This window comes from Tinamus guttatus, unplaced genomic scaffold (genome assembly GCF_059628265.1).
Source record: "Tinamus guttatus ecotype Peru unplaced genomic scaffold, ASM5962826v1 Tinamus_guttatus_pri_ptg000143l, whole genome shotgun sequence".
Classification (NCBI taxonomy): domain Eukaryota; kingdom Metazoa; phylum Chordata; class Aves; order Tinamiformes; family Tinamidae; genus Tinamus; species Tinamus guttatus.
This window is the reverse complement of record NW_028288677.1, coordinates 394459-413243: the sequence shown is the minus strand read 5'-3', so window position 1 is coordinate 413243 and position 18785 is coordinate 394459. Positions and strand designations below refer to the sequence as shown.

At 49.8% G+C, this 18785-nt stretch overlaps 3 protein-coding genes across 7 annotated transcripts in view; 2 read left to right on the top strand and 1 right to left on the bottom strand.

The window, feature by feature from the left end:
- Positions 1-626: 626 nt before the first annotated feature.
- LOC104567568 (transmembrane protein 45B) lies at positions 627-3132 on the top strand. The gene is made up of 5 exons (XM_010214402.2): positions 627-810; positions 1167-1379; positions 1740-1924; positions 2427-2572; positions 2961-3132. Exons 1-5 carry the CDS (start codon positions 627-629, stop codon positions 3076-3078), a joined length of 846 nt encoding a protein of 281 aa, XP_010212704.2. The 3' UTR covers positions 3079-3132.
- Positions 3133-5992: 2860 nt separating this feature from the next.
- On the top strand, positions 5993-10150 carry LOC104567566 (transmembrane protein 45B). Its single transcript, XM_010214400.2, has 6 exons — positions 5993-6161; positions 8334-8545; positions 8779-8991; positions 9208-9392; positions 9594-9739; positions 9981-10150. The coding sequence occupies exons 2-6, from the start codon at positions 8359-8361 to the stop codon at positions 10105-10107; spliced, it is 858 nt and encodes a 285-aa protein (XP_010212702.2). The 5' UTR covers positions 5993-6161; positions 8334-8358; the 3' UTR covers positions 10108-10150.
- Positions 10151-17168: 7018 nt separating this feature from the next.
- Positions 17169-18785, bottom strand: part of APLP2 (amyloid beta precursor like protein 2) — a 33662-nt gene continuing 32045 nt past the window's right edge. For all 5 annotated transcript variants that reach the window (XM_088522029.1, XM_088522027.1, XM_088522028.1 and 2 more), the window contains one exon: positions 17169-18740. In XM_088522029.1, coding sequence (XP_088378155.1) covers positions 18639-18740 — 102 coding nt within the window. In that variant the 3' untranslated portion in view covers positions 17169-18638. The remainder of the gene's footprint in view (positions 18741-18785) is intronic.

Below are 18785 nucleotides of genomic sequence, written 5' to 3'. Positions count from 1 at the left end.
TAAACAGCACCGACAAACGGCAAACAGGAGCTGGCTGGACTTTAATCGCGCTAATTCTCCTTGGGAAATGGGTCCCCTGGCATGGCCGCGTGACTCTGCGTGCGTGGGGCACGGCAAGGAGAGCGCTCGGTAGCCCAGAGCTGCTGGGCATGAGCCCCGTGCTCAGACCCTGCGTTGGGCCATGGAGAGGACGGAAGGGCTGGGAGGAAGAGGTGACCTGGGGAGCAAGTTGTTTTTTGCAGAGCGTTTGGCCCCAGGCCATTTTTCCGAGCAAGGTGTAGGTAGGCTTTAAACGAAATGCATCAGCTCTCCCCCCAGGCAGCTGAAACCATTCCAGGAATTTGGAAATTCTCCGGACACAGCAATCCGCTCGGATCCTTCCGCAGGAGCTGAGCAAATTCTTTTTCTAACCCCTAAACCTTGTTTTTCTTGTATGTTATCTTCCCTCTACTGCTCCTACGGTCCACCCTTCCTCCACTCTGTTGCTGCTTATACTTGCTGAAGAGAAGGGAAAGCAGGATCCCATTCCTGGGTGGAATCAACCCCCTCCCCAGGCATATACCAAGCATGGACTATTTAATGTCATGTTTTTTCCTTTGCCTTTTAGATCCAAGAAGTTCTCAAGGATGGCAAACTTCAAGGGTCACGCGCTTCCGGGCAGTTTCTTCCTCCTCTTTGGGCTCTGGTGGTCTGTGAAATACCCACTGAGGTATCTCAGCCAGCGAGCAAGTAAGAAGACGAACGGAAATCACCTTTTCCAGCGTGCGGATGCCATTGAAGGGGGAGTCAAAATCAGCTTTGCTTTAATAGGTAAGGATTACACCAGCCTATCATGGCCTATCACTGGTGTCCTCCCGTCCTGTAGCGCTAACCACAATATAGTCCTGTGTCCCTACTCCAGCAAAGACGAAGGTATACAGGAGGGTGTCCCTGATGATCCTTTTACCTGATTTCTGGTAGAGTTTGATGTGAGAAGACCAAGTCTCACGACCTTGTAGAGTAGACCCTAGTAGAGTTTGATGTGAGAAGACCCAAATCTCAAGACCTCTGAGCTGAGCTATCGTTAACCCCGAAACGTCAGCTCTCAGCTTCAGAAGCTGCCAGGAACAACGAGAAGCAGCCCCCGTCCGCGTGTGTAACCCAGTCCCCATCGTGTGCCCACGCAGGGATGCTGGCGGAGCAGTTTGTCCCCGACGGCCCGCACCTCTACCTCTACAGCGGCGAGAAGCGCGACTGGGTGAAGCTGATGAACTGGCAGCACACCACCATGTACCTCTTCTATGGCCTCTCGGGGATGGTGGACGTCCTCACCTATTTCTCCCAGGCGGTGCCGCTGGGCCTGGATCGCCTCATGCTCTCCTTGGCTGTGTTTGTTGAAGGTCCGTAGAAGGCGACACGTGCATTCGTCAGGGGATGTGGGATGGGGAGGCAGAGAAGGACCAAAATTTGCCAGGTCGAGCTATTCCTCTGAATGTCCCTGAAGTTAGGGCATTTTTGGCTGCGTTTGGATCCGAGGCATTACTGAGAACTATGTCTAGTAAGGTGGGAAGTGCAGGCATCGATAGGCTCTTATGCCTGGCAGATCCTTTCTCTAGGGCCTGATAGGTATCCTGCTTTTGGCTTTGGATCCATGCTCATCTCCTCAACTTCTGCTGTGCAGGAAACTACCCAGACCGTGGAGACCACCTGAAACGTTCCCTCTGGCTTGTGTCTCCTAAGTGTGCTACGTATTTTGGCAGGATTTCTCTTCTACTACCACGTCCTTCACCGGCCCATGCTGGATCAGCATATCCACTCCCTGCTGCTCATCGCCGTATTTTCAGGTGCCTTCAGCACCTTGCTGGAGGTCTTCCTCCGTGACAACATCATCCTGGAGCTCTTCAGAGCTGGCCTCACCATCATCCAGGGAACGTGGTTTTGGCAGGTCAGTGAAACCTTCTTTCTCCTGCGGGGCAGAGGCGAAATGGCAAAGATGTGCCTCACGTGTCTATCTGTTTTCTTTAAAAAATAGTCTTGCCGAGGCTCACTTCATAAATAGATCATAACCCAGCATGAAAATTTACTCGTCGCAGGTCATCTCTGATGACTGCTGCGGATAAAGTAGTTGTTTGTCTTGGCTTGTCGCTTCTTGGGGGAAGAGGGGAGGGCAGGAGAGCGCTCTCAGTGAGCAAGCAACATCCTGGGGTATCTAACAACCAAGGATTAATTGTTTAATATGTCTAATGCACAGCTCTGGTTTAGTGGGAAGAAGTAACCTACACCACGCCGTGCGATGGCTGAGTAAAGATGTGGCCATCGAGCACCTTGGCGATAGCTGGAGAAGCAGTGAAATTATTTAGAGATAATTAGAGATAATGATTTAGAGATACCCCGAACTGTGGGTAGAGAAAACCATTCCTGGAACACAAATGATTTTTTCCATGCAGATCGGGGTGGTGCTGTTCCAGCCGTGGGGAGGCCCGATGTGGGACGAGCAAGACCACGACAACATCATGTTCCTCACCATGTGCTTCTTCTGGCACTGGGCAGGCGCTGTGTTCCTCCTCACCGCGAACTACACACTCGTGTACTGGTATGGCTGCGGCGCGCGTTACTGGGAATACATGCTGCTTTCTGCCCTTTCTTCCAAGGATTTGCAAGTCAGGGCCATATTGGAGGTGCAACTCTGATTTATAAAGCACGGACAGCCCCTGACATGGCTTTTGCAAGGGGTTGGGAAGAGGATGGAGGTGTTACCCCACCTCAGAGCTGCTCTGACAGCCTAAAAGCCTCCAAGGATGCCTGCTGATGCATGAGAACAGGCCGTGCAGGCAAAAAACAAATGTTTTAGAGCCCTTGTACTCGTCCCTCTCCCTCTGCGCCCTCCTGCTGTCTCAAACCCAGCGCATTTTGCCTTCCTGAGCAAGTTGGTGGTGGGTATGGAGCTTGTTTAGCTGTGGTTTCTTCTTGCTGTGTTGCAGCTGCGTGCAGAGGTGGAGCAGGATCGGCGGCGACCTGTACATCGGGCTGGGAGTCCGGCAGCCAAAGCGCGACGCGAGCTCCCGTGCGGCTTTCCTGAACGCGTCCGACGAAGAGTGAAGGCTCCTTTTCCACATAGCTCAAGAATCAGCTTGCTAAAAGAGAAAAAAAAAAAGAAATCAAAGTAAATATTGATATCTAGATCAACCAGGGAAGGTGCCACCACAGAGGCATGTGCATGGTGGCTGTCTTGCTCCAGTGCCAGCACGTGCCTGGGACAAGCCCCGTTTGCAGTGGTTTTTTAGTGACAAAATTCAGTGCTGAAATCCAGGAGGACTTTGTGGGTTCCCACGTGGTTTCCATAGGGCTGGATGGCACCCTCTGGCCCAGCTGGATTTTCAAAGTGCCCCTGGTTTGATTCGCCAGGAGCAAAGCCGGAGCAACCCGCAGGCTGAGGTTGATATTCCGGCACCTCGGCACCCAGGGAGACTCCCAAGGATGAGGAACGGAAGTTCATCCAATACTGGATTGCATCAAATTCGCAACGCCCGAGTCTGATCGTGCGCAACATAAATTTGATACCAAAGCTTGGAACTAAAGGGCTTTTTAAAAATATAATTTATGTTTACTTAAAAGCTAAAGGAGACGAGAAACGTGAAATAAAAATCTCTGTTGAGCTGATATCCTTCAATTCAAGTGCAAAGCTGGAGAGCCCGAGAGTCTATAAGAGGAACCATTCCCATGGAATAGCCGCACGAGGGCAGCAGCTTGTGGGAAAGCTGGTGCCGAGCGTCAGGAACGCGCTCGAGGCTGGCGGCGGTTTCCGTCACCTTGCAAACACCCTCCTCCTTTCTGCCCAGACGAGTCCAAAGCTGCTTCTGCCAGAGGTTGGTGGCAGCACCTACAGCTCCGAGTGGCTCCTCGTCTGCCTCGTTGCCTCCCTCGATCTGCAGACTTCTTAGCGCTGCCTTTACGGCGCTCGCTAATTTGGTCGCCTCCTTTGGAGGGCATTTCTGTCCCTAGAAGGTCACCTTCTAGCTGAGCCGCAGCTGGTGAGGGTCTGCTTGAGAGGAAGGGGCTTTGAGAGGCAATTTCAGGACTTTTGCTTAAGCTAAAAGACGTTTGCAAAACAGCTTAAGCATAAAGCAAGGAGGGGGTGGTTGCAAGTTGCTTAGAAAGGGAGTTATATCAGCCAGGTGAAGCCACGGGGCGTCCTCATATTTATTTCCTGTACTATGGACCCACCAAGACAGAGTTGACACTCGGTTACGTGTGACACAAGCACCACGTGGTGGTCCTGACCCAGGTTTCAAGCACCGTACGTGCCCATGGCTGGCTTATGAGATGAGCCAGCTTGGAAGGACCTTGTTGTGTTGGCTACTGCCCCGGGGCCGGTGTGGGTTTGTCTCGTGCGACACCAGCCCGATGTTGTCGTCACCCCTGGAATCAGAAATCTAAGGCAGGAAGGAGACGGTGTTTGTCCCGAAGGTGATAACCACCCCCGGGGAGGCTGACTCACTTCTCCTTGCAGAAGAACCCCATCGAGAGCCCCAAAAGTCCTGAGCACGCTGGCACCCTCCTCTTCCTCCTGCTCCAAAGCCAAGCCCTTCATCAAAGGCTCTGGCACCCGCGCACCGCTCATTTCGTGCTCGTGCCTGCCGATAGCATCTGCCGCCGGCCTCGTCTGCGGGCACGTTTATGTGGGCCTGGAATAATAGTGTTGGAAGCGGAGCAAGCCCGGCCCCTGCTTATGCCACCTGCTTCTCCTCCTCTGCAGCCTGTTGATGAACGCCCGTGTTAGCAATCCGTGTAATGACGGTGTAATGATACTCTGCACAGCCCCGGCAGCCACCCGTCCACGGGGCTCGTGTAATTAGCCGGGGCCTCCCGCCGCCCCCAGCAAACAGACGAACATCATTGCATTTATTTATTAGTATCAAGAGTGATGATGAAGCTTCACGGAAGGGAAGCTTGCCAGGGGGCCCTGAGGAGGGTGCTGGTGTTGTCCCACCATATCACCCCACACAGTGGCAGTTTGCAGCTAAGGAACAGCATCCCTACGTGCCGCCGGTGGCTTTAGCATGGAGTCGGTGGCATCGACCTACTCGGTGCCTGGGGGGGTTTTGCCACCAGCCTTCCAGGTATGCGACCATTAGGCTACACTTCCCAAGGCTTGGTTGTAATTTCCCCCCATTTTTTTATTGTAGGAATAGTTTAAAAGAGTCAACATTTCTATCACCATTTCTTACACCTACAACTTTTCTCACTTTCTAGCAACAGAAAGGCAACTGCTTCAACACCAGCCACCTTCTCTGCTTGTCGGCCCTTTAACTCAGCAGAGAGGAGCAGCTCCAGCTGGGAGCAGATCTTTCCCAGCTGCTCCTCATTGCCTCCCCTCTTCCCCACCTTCCCCTCTTGCTGCTTCCCGAAAGTCTACACTCTCTTGGTTTGCCCCTGGGGACAAGCAGGGGACGTTTGCCAGCACCACGCGTTTGGATGGTGCTTGCAGAAGAGCAAATTGCAAAGGGCTTGTTGGGGCTCCCTTCCTGGAGGCGACGTGGGCTGGTGCTGCACTTTTCAGGTAATGTTTTCCTTGCTGTGCTGCTTTGGGGGCTATCTGTGAGGTTCTTACGTTGCTGGGTAAGGTAGACCCCGTGTGGGTCCTGAAGCTTTGGTTTGGGTGACACTAGAAGCCCCTCTGCTCTCGCAAGGGCTCTGCTCTGCTTTGGGAGCCCCTGGCCCTGAAGCTCCTACCCGCAAGCCCCTTTTCCAAGGCCAGGCCATCCCAAAAGGCTGGTTGAGCAAGTGCTGGTCGAGCTCGGAGGCTTCAAACCCTCCAGCAGATCCCAGCCAGGCCAGGCAGTGCCACGGCCATGTGTTTCCTTGGCTCTTCTCCCCACTATCCAAAAAAACAACCTAAAAACTGCAGAGCTGTGGTTGCCATGGGAACCGGATTGGTGGCTCTTCCTGAATTTATTTTATTTTTTTGTGGCAAACCCTGGGAGCCTCTTTTTTTTTTTTTTTTAATAGCAGGCATGAGGCGCCCTGGTTGTGAAAGGCGGTTGACTCAGAGGGCTTCAAGTTTGTTGGGCTCTAAACATCCTGTCCGCGAGACACCTCCCCGCGCCGCTTCTCCCTTTATCTGCCCCTTCCGAGTCATAACTGCTCCTTGCTGCTCGCGTCGGGAGCGGGAGAGGCCACAGGTAAATCCCTCTTCTGCTTTTCTTTCCCCGTAGAGAGGAATACATTGGTGAACATCTGCGTGGGCCCCATGTGGCCTCTTGAGCACGGCCAGAGGCAGGGTTGATGAGGAGGAGCGGCCTCCGAGAGCCTGAGGTTTTCTGTAACATTGATTTGTGATAAAATGGGTTGAAATGGCCCTGCCGAAGACGAGTTTTGGAGCTTCGTGATGCCCAAGGGTTTCCTGATGGGCTTGGACCTCTGCCGTTGGGTGAGGATCACGTGCGCGAGGGTTATCTGCCTGGTTAGGATGCGTTGAAGCGTCCGTGGGTGTTTGTAGGATGTCTGTGTGTCCTTGAGCTCCTTTCCATCCTGTGTCATGGTGAGCCAAGCACTCCACAGGGAAAATCTAGCCCTAGCCTTGGAGAAGGGACATTCAATTTGGATGGAAATCGGTGTCTGCGGTGTTTTGCTGGATGAGGGACAGAGTTGAGGCTCGGGGAGATGCTGGAACTGGAGCAGAAACGTCTCTCTCTCAGAAAGACGGAACTGGGAGCGCGGGGAGCGCTGTGACTAGTCAGTGCGATGGGCCGTAAGGCGAGATGGCAGTTGCCTTATGACTATTAATCTTAAGTGTTGTGGCCTGGAAGCAGCGGGGAGGGAAAAGGGCAGCTCAGGGAATAGCCTGTGACTGGGACATTTCCAGTCCCCTGACAGGCCAGGTTGCTCACAGTGCAAAATAACCAACCCAAGCAGCGCTCGGGTCTGCAGGGTAGGGTGAAGCTGTTGCCCTGGAGGAGAGATGCTCAGGACAAGGGACCCTAGGGACAGTCTGGAGGGGAGCCAGCGGTTTTGGAGTGCTTGATAACCCGGACGAAGGCAGGGTGTGCAACGAGCATCGGGATGATGGCTGCTTAGGTGAGAGGAGGTGCTCAGGGCAGCTTCTCGCGCGGCGGCTGCAATGTGCTGATTCTCATTCCCAATATCCCGGGCCTGCTTCCTGCTCCTCCTCTCCAATGAGGCGTGTAGCACAAACATTCCAGTTATGTATCTTGATCAGGTTAAACTCCTGCCTCCAGCTCCAGGCTGTTGTCCTTGCGGTTAGGTCCCTGGAGGACAGGGGTCAAAGCTGGTTTCGGACCGCACAACGACGCCGTGTTAAGTGTGTGCTTCAGTAATGCTTATTTTGAGTTGCTTTAGCATGTGGATACCTGAGGGATGGAGGTGTTTGTCCTGGACAAGGCATCCAGGTTGTAGTCGGCAAAGACTCTTTTGGGGAATGAACCATCTCGTGCTAAAGTGAGCATCCAAAATAGCTGTAACCAATTCCCAAGCAAACTCCCAGGACAGGGCATTTCTTGTCCCCTTGGAAGGCTGTTGAACAGACTTCCCTCCCAAAAAGAATCTTTTAATTGCTGTAAACAGCCCCGGGTCTCGCCCAGGTCACCCGCGTCCCGGGGAGGCAACGGGTGACGCCAGGCTCCAAATCCAGATGCCGCACTTCTTGTCCCGGCAGGCTGAGCCGGGAAAGCCCGAGCCCGGTGATCCGATTCCAGCCCTGCCGTCCGTCCCTGACCAGGAGAGTCTTGCAGAGCTCTCTCTTACCTGGGGCACTTGCCACGCCACATCCTCCCCTAGTTTTGCAGCATCTAATTACTTTCTAGTGTGGGAGGACTTGGAGAACGTGCTGGAGTTGTTAGTCCGGGCTTGGCAATTTCCTTTGGTATTTATAAACACGGCAAGGATGTGATTTGCCATGCGAGGAACTCCTGGTGTAGGCTGGGCTTGGGGTGGCAGCTTTTCCGGCGATGAGTAATGGTTTTTTTTGCGTAAATCACAGTTGTGGGGAAGGAGAAGGGCTGCAGGGAGAGTGTGAGCCCTCCTTTAGAGGCAGAGGGCTGCAAAGGGCACGGAGAAAAGCCTTGCCCAAGGGAAGACCCTCACAAGGTAACATCAAAAGCCCCCTATGCTGCTAGAGTTGTCAATTTCTGTCCTTGTGGATCGTTCTTATTTTTATTGCAATATCCTGAGTACGTGAACCCAAGCTTCTCCTTGGAGGCCTTGCATCTCTGGCATCACCCATCTGCAGCAGGGACAGGGCTGGTACTTGCTGGGGTCTCTCGGGATGTGGCCCCCATGCAGAGACCTCCCAACCGAGGGACATAAGTGTCTCCAGGCTCCATTTGTCCTTTCAGGCGCAGCGAGCAGCAAGCGAGCCCGATGCCATCCAGCTTCATCGGCAACGCCCTGCGGGGCACCTTCTTCCTCATTTTTGGTCTCTGGTGGTCTGTGAAATACCCTCTGAAGTACCTCAGGCGGAAAGCGAACGCCGACGATGCGGCCAGCTATGGCACCCAGCGCCTGGAAGTCCTCGAAGGGACGGTCAAAGCCTTCTTTGCTCTCACAGGTAAGGGCTGCAGAGCCTCGGGCCCGACGTCTACACACAGTTTTGCAGCTGCCATCGCTGCAGGGGCTGCTCGTGGTGGCAAGCGGCTGTTTCAGGTCTGGGACAGCCCAGACGCGTGCTCAGTATTGGGGGAACTGGCTGCGTTTCCTCTGGATGATGCTCTCCAGCCTTCTCGAGGAACCTTTGCCCACCAGCCTTAGGAAACGCGTGACCTCTCTGCTCCCCTTGCCCAGGCATCCTGGCCGAGCAATTCGCTCCTCCTGGTCCCCACATGCTGCTCTACAGTCCCGAGACGCACAGCTGGACAGACCTGACCCCCTGGCACTACACCACCATGTACCTCTTCTTCCTCCTCTCCGGCGTCGTGGAAGTCGTCTCGCATTCGCCCCTCAAGCTGCCTCTCGGCTTGGATCGTCTCGCGCTGGCCATAGCTCTGCTCATCGAAGGTAACGCACAGATAACGCGGGGTCTTTGGGAGACTTTAGAGAGGTGGTAACGTGCAGTTCTGGCCCTTCATTTGAAGGATCCCCTATGTTAGTATTTGGGACAACAGCTCCAGTTTTGTGGTTGAGGCAAGGCCTCAACGCTCAGATTAAAAATAAAATTAAAAAAAAGGAAAATCCCCGAGCATCCTCTTCCTAACGCAACGTGAATCTTGACAGGTTTGCTCTTCTGTTCCCACGACTACAGCGAGGCTGCGCTGGATAGTCACCTCCGTGGCCTGCTGGCCATAGGCATCTTTGCCGGAGCGCTCTGCGCGCTCCTGGAAGTGTTCATCCGAGACCACTTCGTCCTGGAGCTCTTCAGGACCAGCTCCTTCCTCCTGCAGGGCTCCTGGTTCTGGCAGGTCGGTGCGCGAGGGCTTGGGATGGGGCCACAGGAGAGGGATGGAGTTGTCTGGGTGTCACTGGAGCTGATTTGGCCTCTGGTCCACAGCTGGCCACAAAAAACGGCCAACTCATTGGTGAAAATGGGTGGGGAAAAGCCAAGGTGGCTACGATAAAGCGCCCGAGTGCTTGTGCCTGATGTCTCTCCCTCCTGTGCCCAGATGGGGTTTGTGCTGTCCCCTCCGTGGGGAGGCCCGGGCTGGGATCCGACTGACCGTGGCAATTTCGTGTTCCTCACCATGTGCTTCTGCTGGCACTACGCCGGCGCCCTCGCCGTCATGGCAGTCAACTCCGTCGCCTCTCATTGGTACGTGGTGGGAGAAGATCCCCAAACATTCCCAGTCGCGACGGGCAAGAGCAGTAGCTAAACTCAACGTTATTGTGGGAAACGTGGTGTCCGGACTGTGGTAGGTCAACGCAACCAGCTCTGTGTCTACAGAGAGCGTGGGGTGGTTCGGGGCTTGAACGGACACTACATCTTCAGGGAGGTTCCTGGGTGGCCTCGGGATGAGTCTGGTACCCCAATGACATTCCCGTCTCTCCTGCAGCTGCAACGAATCCTGCCAGCTGAAATTTGGGGACATCGACGTCGAGCTGGACTGCGGCCTGTGCATCCGCAAAGGGAAGGGCTCCCGCGGCGCCCTGCTGCCGGAGGGCGGCCCGGACGACAAGTGAGTCCCTGCTCCGCTGGAAACTTCTTCCCGTCATTTCCAAGCTCTACGGATCAGATTTTGAATTTGTCTCGTTACACGAAACCGACACTTGATAACGGAGCATCAGAAGGGGAAATCGAGACCCGGACGGCCCAGCATTGCGGTGTAAGGACTTGTCCCCTTCCCAGAAACTCCCTGCGTTTATCTGATGGTAGCAAGTGCCCAGGAGGCTCTTTGGAGAGAGAGGCTTTAATTTTCTGCGCCGCAAAGCTCGGGCCGTGAACGGCCCCACCGGTAGCTCTCGCTCACGCTGGTGCAAGTAGAGCGTTTTGGGGTGTTTTTTGCACAAGGTTTGAAGTGTACAGAGTACATGGTCCCCAATAAAGTACTTTCACAAACCATCTTGGTGTCAAGTATGATGTCTCAAGATGCCTTTAGGTAGGACCAGCGGAAGGACAGCGAGTCCGTCGGAGCGTCAAGACGCCTGTGCCTTGCCGAGGACGAGGATGTGCCATTCCCAGGTGAGTCTTCGTGGTCCGTGACTTTGTGGGGACTATGATCTACGCCTGGAAGTACCTTGGCCAGAAAGAGACGTCGCCGCTTGGTGCCAATCTGCAACCTGTTAATGCTTAACCAAAAGGTATTTTACGGTTGTTTCCTCTCTGTTGGCATTCCCAAGGACTAAGGCAGGTATTTTTAATGGCAAATATTATCTGCTGTACTAGGGGATTTATTGAGGTGCCTAGAGGCACGTGCGCGTGTGCTGAAGTGTTTGGAAGGAACGCGCTGCTTAATGCATGTGTTCAACACGATGCCTATAACTCAGGCGCTTTTTAGACTCTGAGTGGTGTTTATGGCAATAACGTTCAATTTTCACCCTCATCTATTGCTAATGGAGCCTAACTTGTCTTGCCTGATGTGTGGGCAGGTGCATGGAGTTGCTTTGAAAATAGATACGGCCACTGTATGACGGGGAGGGGGGAAAAATAATATAAACAGCCGTGCTGATGTGTTTTATGAAACCAATTGCTGAGTTCTAGGGCATCCTTCAGCGGCCGGGAGCAGGACTGTACGTGAATGACTGCTCAGGAAAGAAGCAAAGTGCATCTTGGCCCCTGGACAACCTCAGGGTCAGCATCACCCTTGCTCGTCATCAACGCGTTGTCATCTTGCCTCAGGTATTCCTGTCTAACTGCATGTTTTAAGTGGATAGGACTAAAGAAAGGTTTTGTTTTAGGTGTTTGCTGCTCCTCTTGAGACTTTCCTTGTCTCAAGATATTTTTATGTTTGTATTTATCCAGTAGAGGCAGCCACGTGTGGCGGGATTATGCTGGGAACACCGGCCTGAGAGCCTAGGCTAAATGAGCAGCTACCAGCACACACTGGAAATGCAGCTGGAGAGATTAGTACACGGATAAGATCTGGGTCACTGGAGTAGTTTCAATCAGCTCTTCTACTCTGAACCATAACTCATGCAGTTATGAAGAAAGATGAGGTAGAAATAATTTATTCAACTCCTAGCTCTATTAGCTGGTGACTTGAATTTCCCCTTATTTCTCCAGGCTCAGATGATACTGTTCTTCAAAAGTAAATAAATAGATAAAACAACATGGCAGTGATGAGAATGTGGTAGCATAGCTCTGCTTGTGATGCTGGTCAATAATATATCATTTTTATTGGGCACACAGCTCTCCTGCGCAGACAACAAGCTTGGGGACGACGGGTGACCCGGTGCCACCCCTCACTTCCATCATCTGATGAATATTACAACGGAGACGGGAGGAAGGAGGAATATTTTGCCTGGGTGAGTCGCACACACTGGACACTGCATGTTCCTTGTCACTGCGACTGTACTTGCAACTCAGTGCTCAAAATAAATCTAGTTGCAGAGTGCACCAATGCAGAGTAAGTTGTGCCAAAACTTAAGTGGTTTCTAGCAGCTGGTGGGGTTTTTTGTTATTTTTTGATCTTATCACCATCAGCGGAATAGTTCTATTCTTAATAACATATATTTTATGTATATTGTATAATATATTATAAATTAATTATTAGCAGATGGATTGTATTAATAATAATGGAGCTGGCCTAGCCTATATTTAAAATAGTAAGTTAATCACTAAGCTAGCTCTGGTCTCAAAGCAAGTAGTTTTGCACTTAGTCTTTAGCACCAGTTCTGTTTTTAACCAAAGTAATATCCATATTCTTCATTACAGAAGCCGCTGTGAAGATATGGGCTTACAAAGCTGCATCTCCTTCATCTTTCCAGGAGGATCCAAGGATGAAGAATGGAAAAATTCCAGCTATTGCATTTTTTTTGCCTAATGACTGTAAGAATGTTATTATGTTTAATATATACATATATATATACATAGTTACTTTGTTTCTAAGTAGCTGCTGTCTTGAGGAAGACCTTGGTGGAACCACAACTATATATATAAGTTGTAGATTATGGTCTGCTTTTTTATCCTAGATTAGCAACACCTGTGGACAATTTCCAGGTATGACCAGTACTATTTAAAAGTGTCAGAAATGCTTAAGACTTGCTAAATTAGCTATAATTTCAACAGCCTCACTCCTGGAGAAGACAATGTAATGAAGTTGTCGTGTGAATTTGAGGCTTCATCGGCTACAGAAAGTATTTTATATTTTGGACCAAAATTTTTGGAACAGGTTTAAGTGCAGGAATAGCAACTCCATCAGTCCAAGTAGCAAAGGAATTATAAATATGAGAAGACAGGTGTCTATTAGCTCCCTCTGGAGAAAACAGTACTTCTTCCTTGTTTTGACTAAGTGCTTCAATGCTTTGTTATGCTTTTAATGTTATGTTTTATTCTAAGTGCTGCATCAGTTCCCCTATTGCTGTGCTCCACCTGCTGCAACCTCCAAGGCTTCCAAATAAAAGGTAACTTGGAACAAGGGGGTTCAATCTCTTTGCTGTCCAGTGCAAGTCAAGAAGCTCATGAGGATGCAGCCTGGAGATCTCTGCAAGGAAGCAGCTGCCCCACATGTGTTTAAGTCCAACACAATGTTCTCTTGGAAACCCAAAGAGGCATCTTCCTAAGTCCAAGCATCTTCATCTTCATCTTCCTAAGTCCAAGCATCTTCATCTTCCTAAGTCCAAGCATCTTCCTATCTCCACTTTCAAAAACCTAAGTCATATTTCTATATTAGTCTGCTCTACTTAGAGTAGAGCAGACTCTAATAGAAAAATATTTTTATATTAGAGTCCCCTCTACTTAGAGCGGACTCTAATATAAAAATACATCTTTTTATATTAGAATCCACTCTACTTATTCTAATATAAAAAGATGTATTTTTATATTAGAGTCCGCTCTAAGTAGAGGGGACTCTAATATAAAAATAAGTCAGCTCTAACTCGAGCTGCCTTAGTCCCCCTGGCCCCCTTGCCCCCAAAGCCCAAACGCATGAGATAGGTTCGGCCCTAGCGTCTAGTATTCCAGAAAAAACAAACCAGGGGCCCTGCTTTTATGTTTTTTATTTTTAAAAAAAATGAGGCCCTGGGCCTCATGTCCTAGAGAGGGGGGGAAAAAAAAATGACAAAGTGCTACATGGGTCCATACAGAGATACCAAAAAAGGATTACAGCCATAGTATAAATAACAGCACTGCTTCACAGGGGCCATCATAATATACAGGAGAAAGTAATGATGCATACAAGAAAACATTATTACAAAGCACACATTCTCCAGCAGTTAACTAAGAGTGTGGTCCAGCTTTACTGGACAAGCTCAGGGCCATCCTCCTTGACTTATCAATTAGAAAAGAGGCTTGTTTTTCTTATTTATATAAGTCCTTCGTTGACAAATGAGATCTTCAGGATCATAGGGCTGGTTTCTGCACTGAAGTTACAATTTTCCTTTGTAGAGGCATCTCCAACACACAGGCAGGAGCTGGATGGGCTCTGTCCAGTCCTTCATCTCTTCCTGATCAGAGTCTATAAAGCCAAAGAATGCTTGAACACACTGAGTATCTTAAGTCCATTGCAAAACCAGAAAAGGGGCCCTGCTCTTACGGTTTTATTAATATCTAAAAATTGAGGCCAAGAGCCTCAGGTCCTAGAGAGGGGAAAAAAATGACAAAGTGCTGCATGGGTCCATACAGAGAGACAAAAAAAGAAGGATTACAGCCATAGTATTAATAGTGGAGATCTATAACAGCACCGCTTCACAGAAGTCATCATAATACACAGGAGAAAATAATTGTGCATACAAGAAAACATCATTACAAAGCACGCTCTCTCCACCAGTTAACTAAGAGTGTGGTCCAGCTTTACTGCACAAGCTCAATCCCATCCTCCTTGACCTATCAATTACATAAGTCTATAAGAAAGAGAGGCCAATTTTCTAAGTCCTTCATTGAAAATTGAGATCTTCAGGATCGTAGGGCTGGTTTCTGCACTGAAGCTTCAATTTTTCTTTGTAGAGGCATCTCCAACACGCCCACAGGAGAAGGCAGGAGCTGGATGGGCTCTGTCCGGTCCTCCACTTCTTCCTGTTCAGAGTCTATAAAGACAGAGAATGCATGAACACACTGAATATCTCAAGATACAAGTCCCCTGTCTAAGTCCATTGCAAAAAAACAGAAGCTGCTGCTGCTTTCTAGGCAGTTCAGAGCACCCGCCAGGGATGTGGAGCTCGTGAAAGGGATGATGAGGGGACAGCACAAGAAAAACGCACCAGCTTGGCCGTCTAAACCAAGACAAAGGGACGCCCGGTTCAGAGCACATGCTGGAGACTAGAATGCATTTCTTATGAACCATCATCATTGATAGACTGAGGCCTTCATAAGAAATTCAAGCTTTCTCTATTTTAAAGAGACTTAAGTGACTAGGACTATAAGCAAGAGACAAGTCTTGTCCCTTCGTATTTTCCTTACCTCCGACCCCAAGTTCTCCATGTGTCAGCTTGGGAAATGAAGGCCATTTCGGTGCTTCGCAGTCCCGTGATGCTCTCGGTAGTAATTCACTTCTTGTCCATCCCACAAGGAGTTCTCCAAAGGCGCTGGGTCAAGAACATCTTCCTTTTGACCTCGGGGTCTGCAGAAATTCGTATCCACGCAGGACACGACTGCATCTCAGGGCCTGTAAAGCAGATTGTCCTGTTACATCCACAGGGCTCTTGAAAAATCACAAATGCTGCGAGTTGGGGCCCCTCCCTCAGCTCTGCTTCCCATGAGGACAGAGCAAAGAGGGGCCTCACAAGGAAGGGAAACCCAGACAAGTCCATTTGCCCAGCGAAGGAGCAGGCTTGCATGTTTCCTATAACACACTGGTCATGGGAAGGGGTAGTTTTCAGTCTAAATAAGCTGCTGGGGGGAAAAGGTGCCATTATCCTGCACTGGGCATCCTACTTGGAGGTCCTTTCCGCAGGTGCCCCTTCCAACCTGCGCCAGTTGCAGGATTATTCCCTGCCACACAACCGTGCTGGGGAAAATGGTTATTACTCACCTTGCCTATGGCTAGGCCGGGCTGGAGAGAACCGGCTGCGCTCCGTTCCCGGGCAGCCTGTGCTTCGTGACCTGGAAATGAGGAAAAAAACAACTTAAGTGCATGGAAAATAACCACCCTTTCCCAAACAGCACCCCCCAAACCCAGCAGCAATGCAAAGAGCTGTCTAAAAACTCCTCTTTTCACTTAGATGCCGTCTGCAGATTTTTAGGATTTCTTCTCTTTGCTTCAGGCTCAAAGACACGGTGTCCTGGGGACACTAAACACAGCTCCGAGATCCCGGGGGATGTTTCAAACTCAAACCATGGAATAGCCCAAGTTGCTTCGCTTCCAAATAACAATTTTGGAAGAGGTTATGGAGCACCACGTCTGTCCCCCCCTCCCAGTGACATATTTCCCAGCCATCCACCCAGGAGGTGAAGCCGTGATCAAGCAGGGCACGTTTTAGCCCCGATCCTCAAACAGGTATTTGCAAACATTGGGTTTCCAGAAGCTGCAGGCAAAACCCATCATCGAGGATCGATTCGGAGCGCTCGGCAGGGCACGTCGAGGCACGCGACTAACCGACTTAGATTCCAGTCTAATGTATTTAATCTGTAGCACTAATAGAATTTATTGAAGGAAAAAACCCGATGCCCAAATTCAATTCTGGAGTTCAGTGAAGAGGCTCTAACAGAAACAGAGCCTCTCAGAAACAGCGTTTTCTTTCCGTTTCAGGTTAGCCCGACCGAGGCTGCGATCCAAGAAACAGCTTTGGATTTGAGATCCGCTCCGGCATCACTTGAAATTAAATTTACAGTTAAAAGTCAAAACTCTTTCCCAAGTAGTTGTGACGAGCCAACAGACGGCGTTTTCTAGGACAGCATCTGCTCTTTCCTGCAGAGCCTGAATAATTCAGCCAGAACATGGAAGCTCCAGCGGAGCCCACGTTTACGGGGAAACGGGATGCGCTCGTTAACGTAAAATTGTTTGGCTTTTGCTTCGCGCTTTCACCCACCTCTTCTCCCTGCCTTAAGACTCACTGGAAACGGCTCAGGTCAAGGCGAAGGAAGATTAAATCTCCACCTCCAAAAGCAGCGTTCAAGTGGCAACGAGGCTTCGGCGGTTGCAGAGGGATTTGCGCTCCAGGTCACGCTTCAGAGGAGGAAACCAGAAGAGAAATGACACGCAGAAGCGGCGCCAGCTGCGAGCTTGACAGGCTGTTGGTTTGAGACGTCTGGAAGAGAAGGTTACACCAAACAGTCAAGTTATTCCCCTTCATAAAGGGATATCCTAAACGTCCAAGTTCCTGCCGAGGGCTCCTCACGTCTTCGCTCTAAGTCGCCCACAAGATGAACCATAAAAAACAACAATTTGAGACTTGTCTCCTCGTGCACTTTGGAGCTGGACCATCTTCTGCAGCTTCCCCGTGTCCGTCCAACCCTATTTTAAGACTTGCAGCTCTAAGTCCGGGCAGAACAGCTTTTTTTTTTCCCCCATATTAACCCATTCCTCCTCAGATGATAAGCGAAGCAGAGGTGGGCAAAAAGATGGGGAAAAGTCCCTGTAGGTTTGGCAAGGACACGGTGGGAGAAGAGGGAAACTAAGCGAGGCCCCGAATAAAGAGCGGAAACGACGTGGAAGTTAAAGTGTTTATTGATGTGTTTAAACTTTGTACATTCCCCACAGACCACACTAAGGAGTTTGCAGGTAAATCTGTGCATAGTGGGAAGAGACATGGAAGGAGAAAGAAAGTAAAGTCACAGGAAAAATAGAAAAAATACACCACAGGTTACCAGAACCTCCAGATTTAAAAAAGCCGTGAGCATTAACACCAACTATACAAGCATTACAAAGACATGATGGTGAGTGGAATAATACCCAATTTGTTCTTCTCGGGGCCTACGCATCCAATTTCCTTAAAGCAGGCAGTATCCCTGTCCCAAATTAGCCCTCTTTTCTCTCCCCGGATAAAGCAAACTCCGTGTTCGTCGGCTCCCAAAGTTCCGGTTACGGCGATGATTTGTCGTTTCTGGGCAAACGCCCCAAAACCAGGTCTAGGGCCCAACGACCCTGCGAGAGACGCAGAGGTTCCACAAAATCGCGTCTCTAACTACTTACCACGTCGGCGAGGCAGGAGAGCCGGGGAAAATTAGAAAGTAGTAGCAAGAGGGGGCCGTTAATGCCAGGTGAGTACTGAAGGAAACCGGTTCCGATCGGAGGATTTAAATTCATTACCAGGAACTTCCAACTCTAGAGCTGAACTGAATCTGAAAGGGGAATGTGCAGACCCCAGTATGCACAAACCATGCTCTAACATTCCACTAGAAGAGCTATAAACAGAGATGCTAGAAGCCTTTTAACTCCTCGCCTTCAGGGAGTCTGGATTCCAAGAGCCCACACTGCCAAGCAGCAGGGCACACACCACTGGCATATGAGGATGGGGATTTTTTCTCTTTTTTTTTTTTCCTTTTTTTGTTATAACCATTTTGTTTCATTAGTTATCATTCCAAATTGCTTCCTCGCTTACGCTTTCAGAGTTCCTAACCCTAAATTAATCTCTTTGCAACTCCCAGCAAAAGTCACTTAAAAAAAAAAAAGAAAAAAGGAAAAACAAAAATACTGCTTCATATATAAAAGCCAGAATGACCGAAGAGCCACAACTGTCTCCTTTTTACAAGGCGGGCTGGTACAAAGGACCCTCAATGTACAGGTGGTCTATCAGAAATAAAAATCAACATTTCCCATTATATATATAGAGCTTGTATCAGACAACAGTACAACGGAACTGGTATTCTTCAGATAAAAAAAAAAAAGAAAAAAAAAGAAAACTACATCTCAGTCAAATATCTGCAATAGATCCATTTTTTCCCATTTAAAGGAGATTTATATATCATATTGTTATATTATCATTTCTTCACCCATTTAAAAGAATGGAAATTGCAACTCTACAGTAGTAATTATAGTCTTAATGATCCAGGAGTTCTGAATGTAAGATGAAGTCCTCTCGAAGCAACTGTTGGTCAGTAGTCGATCCAAAACGCTGGACCACTTTGGCCCTCCCACCCTGCTCGTTTTCTGATCAGGGCCACTGCATCTTCATCTCTTTTATATCTGCATCTGCTCCAGGTATTTGTAAGTGGGGTTCTCGTAGCCGTGGTTTTGCATCTTGCTCAGATGCCGCTCTTCGGGGGTGAGCATCGGGTCAACCTTTAAAAAGGCCACAGAATTAGTGGTCAAGGGAGGGGGGTTTTG

Bases quoted from the DNA above. Each gene is read 5' to 3' on its own strand.
- LOC104567566 (XM_010214400.2), top strand. From the start codon at position 8,359: ATGCCATCCAGCTTCATCGGCAACGCCCTGCGGGGCACCTTCTTCCTC. The intron at 8,546-8,778 runs GTAAGGGCTGCA...CCCCTTGCCCAG, and splicing joins AGCCTTCTTTGCTCTCACAG to GCATCCTGGCCGAGCAATTC. The intron at 8,992-9,207 runs GTAACGCACAGA...GAATCTTGACAG, and splicing joins CATAGCTCTGCTCATCGAAG to GTTTGCTCTTCTGTTCCCAC.
- LOC104567568 (XM_010214402.2), top strand. From the start codon at position 627: ATGGCAAACTTCAAGGGTCACGCGCTTCCGGGCAGTTTCTTCCTCCTC. The intron at 1,925-2,426 runs GTCAGTGAAACC...TTTTCCATGCAG, and splicing joins AGGGAACGTGGTTTTGGCAG to ATCGGGGTGGTGCTGTTCCA. The intron at 2,573-2,960 runs GTATGGCTGCGG...GCTGTGTTGCAG, and splicing joins AACTACACACTCGTGTACTG to CTGCGTGCAGAGGTGGAGCA.